The sequence below is a fragment of the Chanodichthys erythropterus genome, chromosome 16 (genome assembly GCF_024489055.1).
Source record: "Chanodichthys erythropterus isolate Z2021 chromosome 16, ASM2448905v1, whole genome shotgun sequence".
In the NCBI taxonomy this organism is placed as follows: Eukaryota; Metazoa; Chordata; class Actinopteri; order Cypriniformes; family Xenocyprididae; genus Chanodichthys; species Chanodichthys erythropterus.
In genome coordinates this window covers 6381915-6399806 of record NC_090236.1, presented here as the reverse complement: position 1 = coordinate 6399806, position 17892 = coordinate 6381915, and the positions used below count along the sequence as shown (strand labels likewise).

Genomic DNA, 17892 nt, shown 5'->3' with positions numbered 1-17892 from the left:
GGGGCAAGTTGCATAAACACAGCTATTATGTTAAGATCTTATGATCATTTCTCCAATGTACGTTCATGTGATTAATTTTAGCGTATACACACTCTTGAGTACATTTTATGAATAAGGCTCTGCGTTTTAAGAATTGACCAACTAGGTTAGTTAGGGGTACTTTTCAGTATCAAATTAAATCAGTCTACATTTTTATGTAACTGACTTAAAAAAAGCTATGAACAGTCTTAAAGAAAAAAAAAAATTACGACTAATTTGTAAGACTAGTCTTAGCAGTTTATGCAACTGGCCCCTGGATCCTGAAGAGTTTAAGTGTCATATTTTGTTGTCACCAACTGTACAGCAGTAAACCTTTCTGAGATGTCCACATTAACATGATATGCTTTATCTTATGGTGGACACAAAGGCCTCCAGTTTTAAATGCCCGGGGTAAATCTGTCCCATGAGACTCTGCATCTGTAAGTGTGTTTAGTGATGACAGTTATGTAAATGTTCATAATTTATGTGCGATCACAATAACTCACAATAGGGTTTTAGTTCACACTCCTCCGGCCTCGATAGATCACTGCAGACACACAGAAAGAGCAGTTATGTATCATAAGGAACGTGCTTAGAAGAGCTATATATTTTTTTTTAAATAAATGTTAATATATATACACACCCATTCCCACTGTGTTTCCAGAGCAGGATACTGAAAGACAATGAAACATGGATGTCAGTCTATATACAGTTTGCATGTAGCCTCTAGCCTTCATTTTCCTGATTTGAAATGCCTTCCTGTAACTGAAGTGCTAGCAACATCAAGGTCATGAGCTTGATTCCCAGGGAAAGCAAGAACTGATAAAATATGTGTCCTTGAATGCAGTACAAGTCTGCCATGCATAAATGTAAATTAATATTTTAAATTATATTTTGTCATTATACAATATTAAAATATTATTTTTTATTTACAATGATTTTCTAGGTCCTTGGAAGATGAATCAACATCTTTTCATACCTGAGTAGAGTTTTCTGGGGCAGAATGTGACCTTTGAACCCTCCTGTGTTAAGGGAGCAACCATGACGGTGTACACTTCCCCACACATGATGTCGGAGACGTCACATCCGGTTGCCCCTTCTGTGGTGCTGCAGGTGTAGTTGGATCTGGTGCCGTACAGGTCGGCTGTGTAGTTGTACAGACCGGGAGAAGAGCGCCAGTACACCCGCAGAGTATTGTTAGCCATGCGGTAGAGTTTCACGCTGGATGGACAACACGCGCCTGAGAGAGGTCACAGATAAAGAAAATGAGATGTGGAAGATGCAGAAATTAAGTGTGCTTATTTGGCTCTGAACAAATTTCTGCATCAATTATTTAAAAATCCATTCTTAAAGGGATAGTTCACTCAAAAGTAAAAATTCTATCATAATTTACTCACCCTCAAATTGTTCTAAACCTGTATGCGTCTTTGTTCTGTTTGAACACAAAAGAAGATATTCTAAAAAATGTTGGTATCCAAACAGTTGCTGGTCCCCATTGATTTCCATAGTATGAAAAAAAAATACTATGTCTAAGTCAATGGGAATCAGTAACTGTTTAGTTACCAAAATTCTCCGAAACATCTTCTTTTGTGTTCAGCAGAAGAAAGAAACTCAAGTATGATTGAGGTAGTGAGGAATAGAAGGACTAAAGATTCTACACTCAAAAGACAACAAAAGTAACATCCAAGTGTGATTGAGGTAGTGATAGTAGCTTCTTGACGGGACGCCGTCACCACACTTCAGGGAAGTATTGGATTTTATTGTAAGTATTCAGGAATTCAGGGAATTACCTTGAGATACTGTAGTATTATATTAACAACTAGGAGTTGTTTAAATTGTCAGTGGTGAAGTCAGATTTGTATTGAGAATTTCCACGACAAACACAAAAGAAGGTATTCTAAAAAATGTTGGTATCCAAACAGTTGCTGGTTCCCATTGATTTCCATAGTATGAAAAAAAAAAAACTATGTCTAAGTCAATGGGAATCAGTAACTGTTTAGTTATCAAAATGCTCCAAAACATCTTCTTTTGTGTTCAGCAGAAGAAAGAAACTCAGACAGGTTCAGAACAACTTGAGAGTGAGTAAATGATGACAGCATTTTTATTTTTGGGTGAACTATCCCTTTAAAGGATTAGTTCACTTTCAAATTAAAATTTCCTGATAATTTACTCACCCTCATGTCATCCAAGATGTTCATGTCTTTCTTTCTTCAGTCGAAAAGAAATTAAGGTTTTTGATGAAAACATTCCAGGATTTTTCTCCATATAGTGGACTTCAATGGCCTCCAAACGGTTGAAGGTCAAAATAACAGTTTCATTGCAGCTTCAAAGCATTCTACACGATCCCAGACAAGAAATAAGGGTCTTATCTAGAGAAACCATCTCTCATTCTAAAAAAAAAAAAATACACTTTTATACATTTTAACCATAAATGCTCATATTGAACTAGCTCTCTTCTTCTTCTTCTATATTAGAATTCCAGCAGTGTAGACACTGCTAAGTGTATTACTGCCCTCCTCAGGTCAAAGTTTGAACTAAATTGTCATATACAATATGCTAGTGCAAGTATATAATAATTAGTTAAAACTTTGACCTGTGGAGGGCAGTAATATACTTACTGTAGCAGTGTCTACACTGCTGGAATAAGACCCTTATTCCTCGTCTAGGATCGTGTAGAATGCTTTGAAGCTGCAATGAAACTGTAATTTTTACCTTCAGCTGTTTAGAGGCCATTGAAGTCCACTATATGGAGAAAATCCTGGAATTTTCATCAAAAACCTTAATTTCTTTTTGACTGAAGAGAGAAGGACATGGACATCTTGGATGACATGAGAGTGAGTACATTATCAGGAAATTTTAATTTGAAAGTGAACTAATCCTTTAAGAATGTTTATATTGAATTGAATGTGACGCTTTATGTAAGAATGGTTTTATGATTGATTTATATTTTTTGTGTTTACCATGGTGGGGAAAAAAAAAAAAACTTATTATTTCAACATCATAACTCATTATTTCGAGAACATGATTCGGCACAAAAGATTCATAACGCTCCGAAGCTTCATGAAGCAGTGTTTTGAAATTGGCCATCACTATATAAGTAGTTATTTAGTTTTTTTGGTTTACCAAAAATATTCTCGTTGCTTTATAATATTAATATTGAGCCACTGTACTCACATGAACTGATTTAAATATGTTTTTAGTACATTTATGGATCTTGAGAGAGGAAATGTCACTGCTAGCTATGCAGGCCACAATGAGCCATTGGATTTCAACAAAAATATCTTAATTTGTGTTCTGAAGATGAACGAAGGTCTTACAGGTGTGGAACGGCATGAGGGTTAGTAATAAATAACATCATTTTCATTTTTGGGTGAACTAACCCTTTAAGTCATTATTTCAGCATAACTTGTTATTTCAACATAAGAAGTTGTTATTTTGAGATATTAAGTTATTATTTCGACATAAGCCGTTATTTCGACTCGCTCTTCGACCGAGCTCGCTCTTTTCTATTTTCCCATCACATATAACATCAGAAATGCATTTATTTTCAATAAAAATTAAAAGAATGTTCTAAAATTGAAAATAAACTGCCTAACGAGTGTTTCTATTCTATTTACACTAAGTGACGATAGCAACATTTTCTCTTTCGATATTAACCACTAGACGGCAGAATAAGACAGGGAATCAATTAAAGAACACACTTTAGTTATGTTGACCTAATGTTACAAGTTGGTGCTCCCAAAATCCCAGAGGTTTATCATGGGAATTTCAATTCATTCCAGGCTAACCTTTATTAAATTTATGTAGCCCATAAATGCTACATATTATCATAAAAGGTTGTCATAAAATACCATATAGGCGTTTATTCTTTGTAGTTTTCATAACACTGGATATTCTACTAATTCATACTTTAATACTAATTCATACTTAATGAGATATGTTGAAATAACGACTTATGCCAAAATAACGAGTTTCTTTTTTTCCCTCCCCAATCATAATTTTTCTCTTTTATTCCCACCATGCAGTTAAGGGCTTCCGTACTTTTTTGTATATGGCATACATAACTTTATTTTATGTATTTTTGTTGCTTCCTGAATGAGGCCCATTTAGAGCAGTAGTGGCCTAATGGTTAGAGAGTCACTCTCTAATCATTCCCCAGGCGCCACAGCAAAATGGCTGTTCCCACTGCTCCAGGTGTGTGTTCACGGTGTGTGTGTGTTAAATACTCACTGCTGTGTGTGTGCACTTCAATGAAATGCAGAGCACAAAATCCAATTGTGGGACTTTATTTTTCATATCACTATTGAAGATATCAGATAATAAAATGTCACATTATCTGTCATAGTTTTGAATTGTTTATACCCCATCACGTTATATATATTTATTAAGAAAGCTTGACCTTAATGACTTTATTTTTAATTATTCTTTATTATTTTTCTTTAATATCATGTCTTTTGTCTTTTTGTTTTCTTATGTAAAGTGCATTGAGAAGCTACCTTTAATAGTGTTATATATATATATATATATATATATATATATATATATATATATACGTTTTTCAAGTTTGTTGGGAAAACCACTTAACTCACTTGAGGAGAAACCATGGTAACTGCACTCTGCTTTATGCCCAGTAATGCTGAAGGCCTCCAGTGACACATTGTAGCTGGTGCCACATGTGATGCATCCCAACAGGCAATGGGTGTCCATGGTGTGACATTTGGCATGACCTCTGGGGGATGTCAAAGTTGTGACATAGGACCCCGCCCCTGGCGCATGCGACCATGTGACGTTCGTCATGGACTGGGTCACCTGTTCAACAGTCAGAGTTTCTGGACAACAGGGTCCTGGAGAGAGAGAGAGAGGGGGGGGGGGGGGGGGGGATTTTAATATCGCTTGACCATGTTCAACTATAAATATCTTTCTCCAGATGTTTTCCATCTTCATTACTGCACCTGTTTCCAGGGGAATGGAGTAGCTGGGAAGACTCTGTCCTGCTGTGGTGGTAGCATAGGCGCTGACCTCATATACAGATCCACAGGACACGCTGAGGTAACAGGAAGTGCCGCTGGACGAGCAAGTGAGTGTGTCAGTGTGACCCAAGGCGGTCACACTGTAGTTGGCCTGAGTGTTTGTAGTTGTCCAGAACACCTCCACTGTGGAAGAGTTCACCTGATTCACGTTGAGGATCACAGGGGCACAGGGAGCTGAAAAAGAACGAAGCAGCATTTCATAAAAATGGATTCCATGTTACAGTGATGGTATCTTATACTATGGCAATTCTATGGTACTTTGAAATATACCATGGTACAATTTAATGTGCCATTTAATAAGGCTTTGCATGGTTTGGTTCCACATTTTCTGTCGGAGCTTCTAATTCCATTACGTGATTATTTTTTATTTATTTATTCTTTTAAGGAAAGCCTTTCTTTAACTTTAACTGTTTTATTATTATTAATTTCTCTTTTTCTTCTAACTATGTTAATATTGTTTTCTAAATTTATATTTATTGTTTATCATTTTTACAAGTATTCCTTGTTATATTTATATTTTGTCTTTTTGTTTTCTAATGTAAAGCGCATTAAAAAGCTAAAAAGGGCACTATATATAAAAACAAATATTATTAATATTTATAACAATAATAATAATAATTATAACATGGTATTTATAACACGGAAGTAAATTGAGTACCATGTGAATACAATAATAATAATAATAATAATAAAAAGGAAACAATAATAATAATTATAATGATTACTATTATTATTTTTATTATTATTGTATATGCATGGTTAAAAAAATACAATGGTATTCCTATAGCAAATGTACAACAAAACAAGGTATTACCATGGTACTTTTTTCATATATGGCATATTGCACACTAGTATCATTTTTAATGTAAATTACCATGATTACTGTTTTGTATGAGGCATATTGCGCTCATGTGCAAATGAGCATTTGTATGTGTGTACCTGTCCGGCGTGTATGTGCACTACAGGTGTTATTGCATCCCTGTATCTCACTGCAGGGCCGCACCACCACACTGTACAGACTGTCGCAGGTGAGATCAGAGAGCGCGCACACAGGAGCCGTGTCGTTGCAGTGGATCCATTCGCTTCCGTCGGCAGCGATCGTCTCATATAACTCAGCTCCTCGAACTGCTGACCATGAGATCTCTAAAGTTTCTGTGGAAATCAGTGACACGGACACATCCTCTGGACAGCATGGGACTGTGGACAGAGTGAAAGAAGTTTCTCATATTTTATTTTCATTTAAAACGTTTTATTTGTATAGCAGTACAGTATATATATATATATGTATAGCTATCTGTGTATAGTACAAACTTGTAGTATAGTTGACTTCATGTCCTGGTGGACTGGACCCAGCCTGGTTGTAAGCAAATACGGTCGAGAGGTACGTGTATCCACACTTGCACTGGAAGTAGCAGGCTGTGCTGCTGGTGTTGCAGTGTTCCTCTAAGCCATCGTCGCTCTTCACATAAGCGATGTAGTAATCCACCCACGGAACCTCTGACCACATGACCGAGCAGTTCCCTGTGGTCACCTCCTCAATCCATACCGAGTCAGGAGGACATGGGACTGAAAATGATTCAAAGAAGATGACAACCAACTGCACAACTCTATATTAATATGTATGTGTGCTTTTTCATGTGTGCATTCAAGTGTGAGTAAATTATACAGGTCAGAAGGTCCTCTGGATTTGAAGGGTCACTGGTTCCGGCCTCGTTCGACGCTACGACGATGATGCTGTGGTTCTGGCTGCAGCTGAGGGGACTGATAATGCAGTAGAGGACTGAGGAGCTGCAGTTCTGGCCCGTTGAGCTCACAGCAATGTATGCGTCGGCGCCACGGACTGACTGCCAGTACACCGCCAGATCGATAGAGCGACCGGGCGTCAGTTGAACCTGCACATCTCCTGGGACAGGAGGACCTGTAGAGAGTGGAACAGAGAAAGAAAAGTTTTGAATTTAAGATTTGATTCATAATTTTATTTACATTTTACAGAGCTTATCTTGTACATAGAGTCAGATAAAACACTATGGTTAAAGGTGCAATATGTAATAATTCTGTCCGCTAGAGGTCGCTAGAGGCCTATTCAAAACAAAGGTGTAGCTTCATGACGTCAGGTTTGAGAGCAGAATCTTGGGACATGTGGTCTTCACCTCAACGGATGGTGCAAAAGAATAGGGATTGGACTCGGGAAGAAATCATGTTCATGGATGAGATTATTAACGTTACTCTTGTATGAAGCAGAGCAAGACTGAGTGTTGTGGGAGCTGAATGAGGACGCTGGAGAGATTGCACAACACACGCCTCACGAGCAGCGGAACTTTTATTAAGACAGTCACCGGCGCCGCTTCCGTTTTTCCGGTCATGAGTATGAGGTAACGCAGCTCTGTTTATCATATTAGATACATTTGAGTGTGTTGAAAATGTTATATTACTATGTGCGTTCGCTCGGCGGCTGCTTTGAGACACTTGTTTGAGACACAGTGCAGTAAGATCAATATTAGAAAAACATATTAAATGCTGGATGGCTTGTGTTGATAAATGGCATGCAATTAATTTTAAAACGTGTTGTATGACGGATAAAATGCTGTATTACTGTTAATAAAAATAAAGCTGCATCTAAACAGAATAGTGTTTTTCTCTGAGGCATGGTAAAGCATGGTACTCGCAAAAAATCAAGAAAATTAGATTTAAACAATAAGACTAAACTTGTTGAGCTATATAACAACAATTCATTTTCTGTCTATAAATATATCAAAACAGTTGTTCCCTTGTCTATTAAAACGTGTAATATTTTAAAGCGTCTTTGGTGTTTCCATGGTTTCTACAAAATAAAACCGGAAACCGGGGGTAACGCGGGTATGACGCAATTGACAGACGACTCCTCACACGTCCCGCAGCCTTGGTTAAAAATGCAATTTTCTCACAATTTACAAATAGTTGGGATATTTTAAGTACTCAAGTGAACAAAATATATAACACTGGCCTAGTGGTTTTTGGATATTTTACAGCAAAAATATTAAATATTGCACCTTTAAAAAATGAAAATTCACCTTCATGCCATCCCTGATGTATAGCATCAAAAATACATTTTGGTCCAAAAATAACAAAAACTACGACTTTATTCAGCATTGTATTCTCTTCCGGAATCCTTTCCATTGAATTGATTCCATTGAATTGATTCCATTGAACTGATTCCATTTAATCCTTTCATCTGTCGGCGTTGGTAATGCACTTTTACGTCGCCGTGGTTGTTTTTGGCGATTAGGACATCCGCGACATGCAACGTAGTTTTTGTTATTTTTGGACCAAAATGTATTTTCAATACTTTAACAAATTCTAACTAACCCACTGATGTCACATGGACTACTTTGATGATGTTTTTATTACCTTTCTGGACATGGACAGTCTACCATACAAACATTTTCAATGGAGGGACTGAAAGCTCTCAGACTAAATCTAAAATATCTTAAACTGTGTTCCGAAGATGAACGGAGGTCTTACCGGTTTGGAACGACATGAGGGTGATGACATGACAGAATTTTCATTTTTGCGTGAACTAACCCTTTAATATACCTCTGATTGTGTTCTTCAGAACTGAGAAAGTCATATATACCTAGGATGGCTTGAGGGTGAGTAAAGCTTGGGCTAATTTTCAATTAAAAGTGAACAAATCCTTTAACACAGAGATAAAAAAAAAAAAAAATCCAGATCTAATGCAAGACAGTGGGTCCCTCAAAGTTGAAGCTTAAAAACCACACAAAACAAACTGGACGGTAATCCATACGAACCCAGTTGATTAATCAATGTCTTCTGAAGCAAAACAATAGGTTTGTGTGCAGTGTAAATTTCGTTGATGAATAATTTTCATCATTGTTTTCATCAACATTTTTTTAAAGAAGAAAATGAGACGATAACTAAAAAATAAGTTTTGAATGACAAAAACTATGATGATAATATATTGACATTTATGTCAATTAATAAAAATGAGATGAAAATATTAGGGAGGGATGATTTGGGAAGAGATCCAGTCAGAACGGTTGTCCTGCGTGGTAGATGCACACATTTGAATTGTAATGTGTTGATGTACCCGGCAGGACAAAAATACTATAAACGAGTCCTTACGTGTGATTTGGTTGATGGTGATGTCATCTCCTTGGTTACCATCAGGATCCCATGCATTGCCTTTGATGTAGTAGGTGGTGCCAGGCTGAAGGTCAGTGAAGGTCATGTTGGTATCAGACGTGTTGCGTCTGACCCGTGTGTCTGAACCCTCCATGATCAAATCCAGGCTGTATAACACAGCATTGTTCACTGGATTCCAGTTTATCACAATGGTGTCGCTGCTAGGGGAGCTGGAACGCAGATCTGGGGCCAACACCACTGCAAAGAGAGAAAAAATAATTCAATATTTTAACAACTGGCCAGAAGGAATGGAGAGTTAAAACAGTCTGAGAGCTAAGCAATTACTGCCCCTGGTGGTGAGTTTTGATCATTACAGCTAAAAAAAGTCCTGCCCCAACTAAATTATGAATGTTTAGTCGAATGAGTTTTTTGTGATATGTGCCAATGCTAATCTTTTGATAAAATATTTTATTAGATTTAAAATGACACTAGTGTAAATGTCTTATAGGGACAGATGTAGGATCTTGAGATGGGAATAACCTGCAGTGTGTCTGTAAGGTAAAAAGTATAAAGAGAATGTTTTGTTGTTATATATGAAACTTTATGAAAATCATCCCTCTAATGTTACAACAAGCCATTCCTAGGGGAGAGGCGACAGCCTAGTTCTCATGGTTTATCTTTTCATACAGTTTTGGGTATGAAGTCCAGCTAAAGATGCAGTTACCGTCAACAGTCGGTCGAGCCAGAGGTACCAGCTCTGCACAATAGCTAAACAATACTGTAAACAATACTGTGTTACAGTACTGTGTTACAGGTTTTAAATATCAACTCATTGTCAACCAAACAGGGAGTAGGGCTCAGTTTTCATTCTGTTCTATGGTGTGTGATCTTTAGTAAATGAGCTTATACAAATGTCTGTTTTGGTCAACACTTTTTATTTAAGCTTTTTAGTGTTATGTCATTTGAGGGTAAAACTTTACATAACCCATATTAAAGGATTAGTTCACTTTAATAATTTACTCACCTTTATGTCATCCAAGATATTCATGTCCTTCTCTCTTCAGTCGAAAAGAAATTAAAGTTTTTGATTAAAACATTCCAGGATTAGTATCCTTATAGTGGACTTCAGTGGCCTCTAGACGGTTGAAGGTCAAAATTACAGTTTCAGTGCAGCTTCAAAGCGTTCTACACGATCCCAGACGAGGAATAAGGGTCTTATCTACAGAAACCATCACTCATTTTCTAAAAAAAATTAAATAAAAATTATATATGTTTTAACCATAAATTCTCATATTGAACTAGCTCTCTTCATCTTCTTCACTATTAGAATTCTGGCAGTGTAGACACTGTTAAGTGTATTACTGCCCTCCACAGGTCAAAGTTTGAACTAACTGTTATATACTTGAACTAGCATATTGTACATGACAATTTAGTTCAAACTTTGACCTGTGGAGGGCAGTAATACACTTAGTAGTGTCTACACTGCCAGAATTCTAATAGAGAAGAAGAAGAGAGCTAGTTCAAGATGAGCATTTATGGTTAAAATGTATAAAATTTTATTTTTATTTATTTTAGAAAATGAGTGATGGTTTCTCTATAGATAAGACCCTTATTCCTCGTCCGGTATCGTTTAAAGCCATTTGAAGCGGCACTGAAACTGTAATTTTGACCTTCAACTCTTTGGTGCCCATTGAAGTCCACTATATGGAGAAAAATCCTGGAATGTTTTCATCATTTCTTTTCGCCTGAATAAAGAAAGATATGAACATCTTGGATGACTTGGGGGTGAGTAAATTATCAGAAAATTTTAATTTGAAAGTGAACTAATCCTTTAAGTCAGTAAAATATGGCTGTGAACTGTTGTTTTTATTGAAGACATGCATAACTTACACTTGTTTTGAATAATGTATATAGTGAACTAAAATCTCAAACTAGTTCTATTTTATGTATTTCTGCTGAAAAAAATTAAACAACTTTAAAACGGTTCGCTGGTTTGAGCTGGCCACCAAGCTAGTTTCTACTACTCAGCCAGGTCTGGTTTTATGGTTAGGGGCTTGTTAATTTGGGTAGTCAGGCTGGGAGAGCAGCTGGATGGTCAGTTAAATAAGTTGAACACTAGTTTCCTCAGGTTTAGAGACCACTAAAACATCTAAGACCAGCAAACCAGCTTAGGCTGATTCAAACTTTTTGTTTTCTGCCACAAAACAGCAGGGATATTAGCCCTTTAAAAAAAAAAAAAAAAAAAAAGCCGATATATTAATTGAAAGGCATTTTAAATAAAGCAGAAGATGGTTAAATTAAAGTCTTTAAGTCTGGAGTCAGTTTACCTGTCTTAGCGCTCACGGGCAGAGAAGGCTGACTCCTTCCTCCAGTGTTGACAGACATCACGCTGAGGGTGTATTGAGTATAAGGCAGCAGATTGATCACTGTGTTAGGGGATTTTACCACTGGGGTTTCAGAGAAGAACCCATCCTCGTTCTCTACCCGGATTATGTAGCCGGTCGCACCATCCACCATACCAAACTCCACCGTGATGCTGTCACTTTTTTTGGAGTAAGCCTGCTGTATGAAGGGAACCTCAGGAGCTGATGGGACACAATACAAGAACATAACAATAATAATAATTATTATTATTGTATATATAATATTTTATTTTATTTTATATATATATATATATATATATATATATATATATATATATATATATATATATATATATATATATATATATATATATATATATATATATATATATATATATATATATATATATATATATATATATATATATATATATATATATATATATATCCTATATATGTATGTATATATATATATATAGCCTATATATGTATGTATATATATATATATATATATATATATATATATATATAGCCTATATATGTGTATATATATATATATATATATATATATCATATTATAAAAAAAATACTTATTAATTACAATTAATTATTAATTATGAAATAAAATAAATGATATATATATATATAATAGGCCTATATGTAATTATATAAACATTAAAATATCAGTAAGAAATTATTAATATTTTTATTAATAATTAATCGGTATTCAAATTAATATGTTTTATATTTAACAAAATTTAAAATGTATCTAATAAGATTCATTTTTTAAATTATTATTTTAAAAGATAAATTAAAAAAGTCACCTGTCAGACTTTAAAAAAACAAAACAAAACAAAAAAACTCTTGGCCACCGATGCATTGGTGTGAAGCATAGGTGTTAAGATTGAACTTTTCATTTGTAATTTATCATGGTAGCTCATGTCCAAGTCAGAGGTCAGGTCACCTGTAGTCTCCTCCGTTTCGGCGCTGCTGAGCACATTTACCGCGTTGTCCATGGCTTCGACCCGCATCCTGTACACAGTGTTCGGGGACAAGGAGTTAACGGAGCCCATGACCGTGCTGCCGCTGAACTGCGCGAACACCGACGGCTCTGGGGAGTTTTTCGGCGTGGCGGTGATTTTGTAAGAGCTCGCGCCGGTATGTCCGCTCCAGCGCACCGTCATGCTTTTAGAGGTGACGGTGAACACGGATAACGTGATGTCTGCAGAGAGAGAAGCAGTTAGGATAGCATAATCATAATACTGTTTTAAAAATTCATCACATCTAGAAAATGAAAACACAACCCGTTCATTCCACAAAATGGTTGCCTAAAATGTTATATTTTAAGTTTAAAGGATTTTTTTACAGAGTATACAATTATTTTTTAGAATTCTACATCCACTATAATCTAAAATTAACGCTTTTTATTTCATGTATAATTAAGACAATTTAGAAATACACGAGAAAGAACTAAAAGGCCCATGGGATAGAAAAAAAATGAAAGAAACAATGTCTGTCATAACATGGAAGTTAGCGTCAGATACTCATTGTTAAAAACATATTTTACAGTTTATGAGGGAGATATGGAATGACCTAAACAGGACAAATTTTAAAGATCTCCTACCATTTTGTGCTGTGCATATCTGTAAATTAAGAGCAGAAATACAACAAATCATTTTTAAAATATATAAAACATATTAGAAAGCATCCATTCTTCCTTGCTTATTTCAGGGGCAACTATTACTCTGTCATATGGTATTATGTGCCATTAGTGACCAAGGAAGCTTATTTGAGCATCACTCAGCACAGATTTTAGATCCAAAGCTATTTTTTTCCTATCCAGCATGAAAGTGTATACAACTACGAATATGACATTAGTGTAATAAAAAGGACTATTGTTCTATGCAATACAAATAATGTTTTTTTTTATTTTTTTTTTATAACTGTTTATTATGCTTTTAAACTCTCTTCCACTAACTATAGACACAGTTAAACCATAACTTATTTGGATAAAGAAAGCAGAATTTTTATTCTTACCTGTGGCACAATGATAATCAATAAGACGATATTAAAAAGATGCAAATATTTTGACTCCATGCCTCAAATTTGGTGCTCTTCAGCTGCCTTTAGGGCACACTCGATTTGACTCTCTATTTCTGGGCAATGGCTGCGGCTTAAGTTATGTTTTTTTTTTTTTTTTCCTATTACCTTCCAACAGGTATTTTATTGTTCTGGGAGAAGTGAGTGTTCACGTATGCCCCCTCCCTCTGTCAGGGAGAGAGAGAGGACCTATCAGCACTGAAGGACGACACAGGTACACATCAATACACTTGAGGATAGACACAAAGATGCACTCTGCCTGTTGAATGGGCTGTTCAGCATTTCTTGTTCTATTGTTATCAAATACACAAGACATTAAATGTTCTATTTTAAATATAAACTCATATAAGTTCATACTTCAGAATAAAATGGTATCGATGATATTAATCCCTATTATGAAGTGAGGAAGTATGCTACAAATCTGAAAAGAGGCGTTTATCATATTACATGACGACTCTGAGCGGTTGCCCTTTCACAGCTCAGGTTGTGTTTTGTTTTAGTACTGTCCCAGATGTTTGACCTAAAATTGTTATTGTAGCCTATAGGAGCTATAATGAATATCTTAGATAATTTGATGTTGGAAGAACTTGAAAATATTTGAGTTATTATTGAGAGTCCATATTGACATTCTGGGTTTTGGCGCATGTCTTATCAACAGTTTGTGATATTATTGAGATCTCTTCTGAAACGCTAGAGGAGACAAGTGTGAGATTACTGTGTGTACTGTGTGTGCGCGTGTGCGTGTGTGTGTGAGAGAGGAATGTGAGAAGCAGAAGATCTAAGCTAAAGAACATAGATTATTTTGACAGACTCACAAAATGCGTATGTGTAATATCAGTTTCAAAAGATCCATGTAGCTGAATGACTAGAGGAAATATAAAAGCCATAAATCTGTGATTGATTCATGTCAGTGTAACATGACATGCTATAGTATATATTTTATAGAGAGCTTAATTTTTTCTCTATGGGATATACAGGAATTTCAAAACCAAAGCAGAAACCAAACTGTCTATTCAAGTTGTATAGCACAGCAAATTAGTGCTGGCTTAGGTTGCTCCAGCTTAGGGGTGTTATATTATGTTATATCATATATACAGCCATCAACATGACTGATGTATCATGAAAAATTTCCAAAACTGACAATGCAGCTTTGCTTTTACTATAGCCAGTGCTTCAGGAATTCATTCGAATCTCTCATTTGTAAGAAACATGCAGACGATACTACAATACTGTTCACAAGTTTGGGGCCAGTAAGATTTCATTATTGTATTTAAAATAAATTAACACTTTTATTCAGCAAAAATTCATTAAATTGATTAAAATTGACAGTAAAGATACTTATAATGTTACAAAATATTTCTATTTCAAATAAATGCTGTTTTTTTTAAACCTTCCATTCATCAAAGAATCCTGAAAAAAAGAATCATGGTTTCCACAAAAATATTAAGCAACACAACTGTTTTCAACATTGATATTAATAAGAAATGTTTTTTGAGCGCTAAATCAGCATATTAGAATGATTTCTGAAGGATTATGTGACACTGAAAACTGGAGCAATGATGCTGAAAATTCTGATTTGCCATCACAGCAATAAATTACATTTATTTTTTTTAAATAGAAAATGGTTATTTAAAATTGTAATAATATTTCACAATATTACTGTTTTATTGTATTTTTGATCAAATGAAAGCAGCCTTGGTGAGCAAAACAGACGCTTTTTCAAAAACATTAAAATATCTTCCTGACCCCAAACTTTATAATGGTACTGTACTTTTTTTTTCTCCTTTTATTTAAATCATGGAAAAGGCATCACTTTGGGAAAGGACATAAGCTAGAAAAAGAGCTGCACTTGTACTCAGATTGGTACTGACATTCTAGCCAGATCTGATAATGACATTCAGTATCAACAGTATCATGGTGCCGTATTAAGTTTTTTTTTTTTCTGTGTGTAACCACAATTGAACTGTCAGAGCAAACAAAAATGTTTCATGGTCAATTTTAGTTCAGAAGTTAAACGTTTTATTAAAAAAAATAAACGTTTTATAAACAACATCAGAATGCATTTTGCATTTGTATTAACTTCATTACAACAGCAAAAAAAAAAAAAAAAAAATCAGTCATCATTAAAAAATGGGCAAAGGGTCAATAAAGAAAGGAAGAAAGAACAGTGTATCTATTTCATGTAGTTTGGGAGTGGGGGCTGATGGCAGACAACTCAAAATCCCACCCTGTAAATCACACTTATCTGGGTCACTGATAGTTTGCGTTTGCCTCAGCATTGTTGGGTTTTCAATAGAGAACGGAGCGTCAGATTTGTAGCATATTCATGGGAGTCATAGGAGAAGGATATCTGATAGGTTAATTTGACCTTTTCATTTTAAGTGTCTCTAAAGTTAGTGTATTTTACACGGAAATTGCTACAGGAGATTGTTTACAGTGTAAATCTCCCAGTGAAAGTGGCATTATACAATAAAAGAATCACACCTGTGATGTTTCTCAATCTCCACTATAGAGAAGCATAGAACCTGCATGCTACAACTGAAACAAATCTGCAAAAGGAATATATATATAGATTATATACAACAACAGAAAAGAAAAGGCAATAGTTCTGAAAATTATTTTTTTTTTAAAAACCTGAAAAATTAGAATAACAGGGTTGGAAAATTCATCAGTCCCCTGATTTAATACTCCATATTAAAACCACTTTTTACTTAAATTACAGCCATTAATCTTTTTCTATATGTCTGTACTAGGTTTGTACACCTATGTTGGAGAATATTTGCCCATTTTCCTTGCTGAATTGCTCAAGTTCAGTCAAATTCCATTATGAATGGACTGCTCTCTTCAAGTCCATCCACAGATTTTCTATCAGATTTAAAGCTGCAGTCCATAAGTTTTGCCTCTTTGTCGCCATCTCTGTTTCAAACCTGCAATTGCAATTATTTGCGGAATTAACATCTTTATGTGGGTTGTGCATCGGCACGGCTTCTCAGAGTGGAGGAATCTAATGTTTGCTGTCAGTCACCACATCGGTGTGGGGACTCCTCCTTTATGTATACAGACGTGATGTAATGACATAAAGACAAGCGGCTGCTTTCTCGAATTTACAGCGGAAACCCACCAGTATAATTTGAATAAGAAAACATTATTACAAGCTTACCATTGTGAATTGCGCTAAGGTAAGGAGATAGTTTTGAACATTGGCTGGTTATGTACTTGCTCAAAGATTGATTTTGGATCATTTTTAACACAAAAAATTTACGGACAGCAGCTTTAAGTAAGGGCTCTGACTTGACCACTCAAGGATATTCACCTCCTGTCCTTAAGCCATTGCGTTGTTCTTTTGGGGATATGTTCAGGATCATTGTCATGTTGGAAGTTGAATGACCTGCTCATCTTCAGCTGTCTAGCAGAGGGACACAGGTTTTCCTGAAGAATTTGGATGTACTTGCAGCATCCATTTTCCCTTCAATCCTGACCAATTGCACAGTCCCTGCTGAAGAGAAACACCCTCACAACATAAGCCACCACCATGCTTCACAGTAGGTATGGTGTGTTTTGAGTGGTGTGCTGTGTTTGCTTTTTGCCAAACCTAGTGCTTGAAGTTCAGTCAAAAAAGGTCAATTTTGGTCTCATCAGACAATAGCACCTTTTGCCAGATGGCGTCAGAGTTTCCCAGGTGTGCTTTTGCATAGCGTAACAACAAGTGGCACTTTTTCAGGAAAGTTTTCTTTATTGCCACCCTGCCATACAGGCCAACTTGTGAGATATTTGTCACATGCACAGACCGACCAGTCCCAGCCACAAACCTCTGTAAGTCCTTCAAAGTTGCCTTTGGCCTCTTGGTATCTTCCCTAATTAATGTCCTCCTGGCTCTGTCATCCAGTTTGGATAGACAGCCAAATCTAGGCAATGTGCTGGTTGTACCATACGCTTTCCACTTAATTATGCTGTGAACATTACTCAGAGGGATAGCTAAAGCGTTCAAAATGTTTTTGTAGCTTTCTCCTAACTTGTGCCTTTCTACAACTTTATCCCACAGACCATTTGAAAGTACTTTCCTAACCAAGGTAAATTCTTTGCAGTACCATGCACTGGGGTTTGGCCGATAGACAATGCCATGTTCCATCACTGATGGCTGACAGACATCACAATGTTGAGCTGGCATCGTCCATCGTGATGTTTCACTGTAGACATAGTTTGATGCCAATTTGGTAGACATCACCCAACCCTACCATGCACTACTAACAGTGGAATCT

At 35.8% G+C, this 17892-nt stretch overlaps 1 protein-coding gene across 1 annotated transcript; it reads right to left on the bottom strand.

Annotated features, from left to right (window-relative positions):
- Nucleotides 1–533: 533 nt before the first annotated feature.
- fndc7a (fibronectin type III domain containing 7a) lies at nt 534–13630 on the bottom strand. Its single transcript, XM_067363742.1, has 13 exons — nt 13571–13630; nt 13158–13176; nt 12498–12755; nt 11498–11755; nt 9171–9428; nt 6715–6966; nt 6360–6614; nt 5988–6245; nt 4971–5222; nt 4608–4862; nt 998–1258; nt 662–691; nt 534–565 (listed from the first exon to the last, which is right to left on the bottom strand). The coding sequence occupies exons 1-13, from the start codon at nt 13628–13630 to the stop codon at nt 534–536; spliced, it is 2448 nt and encodes an 815-aa protein (XP_067219843.1).
- Between the last annotated feature and the right edge of the window lie 4262 nt (nt 13631–17892).

What these genes read in the sequence shown, in the direction of transcription:
- fndc7a (XM_067363742.1), bottom strand. Translation starts at nt 13,630, where the DNA reads ATGGAGTCAAAATATTTGCATCTTTTTAATATCGTCTTATTGATTATC. An exon ending in CTCCATTCCCCTGGAAACAG is followed by an intron (nt 4,863 to 4,970) that starts GTGCAGTAATGA and finishes CTCTCTCTCCAG; the next exon opens with GACCCTGTTGTCCAGAAACT. An exon ending in TTACCATGGTTTCTCCTCAA is followed by an intron (nt 1,259 to 4,607) that starts GTGAGTTAAGTG and finishes GACCTCTCTCAG; the next exon opens with GCGCGTGTTGTCCATCCAGC.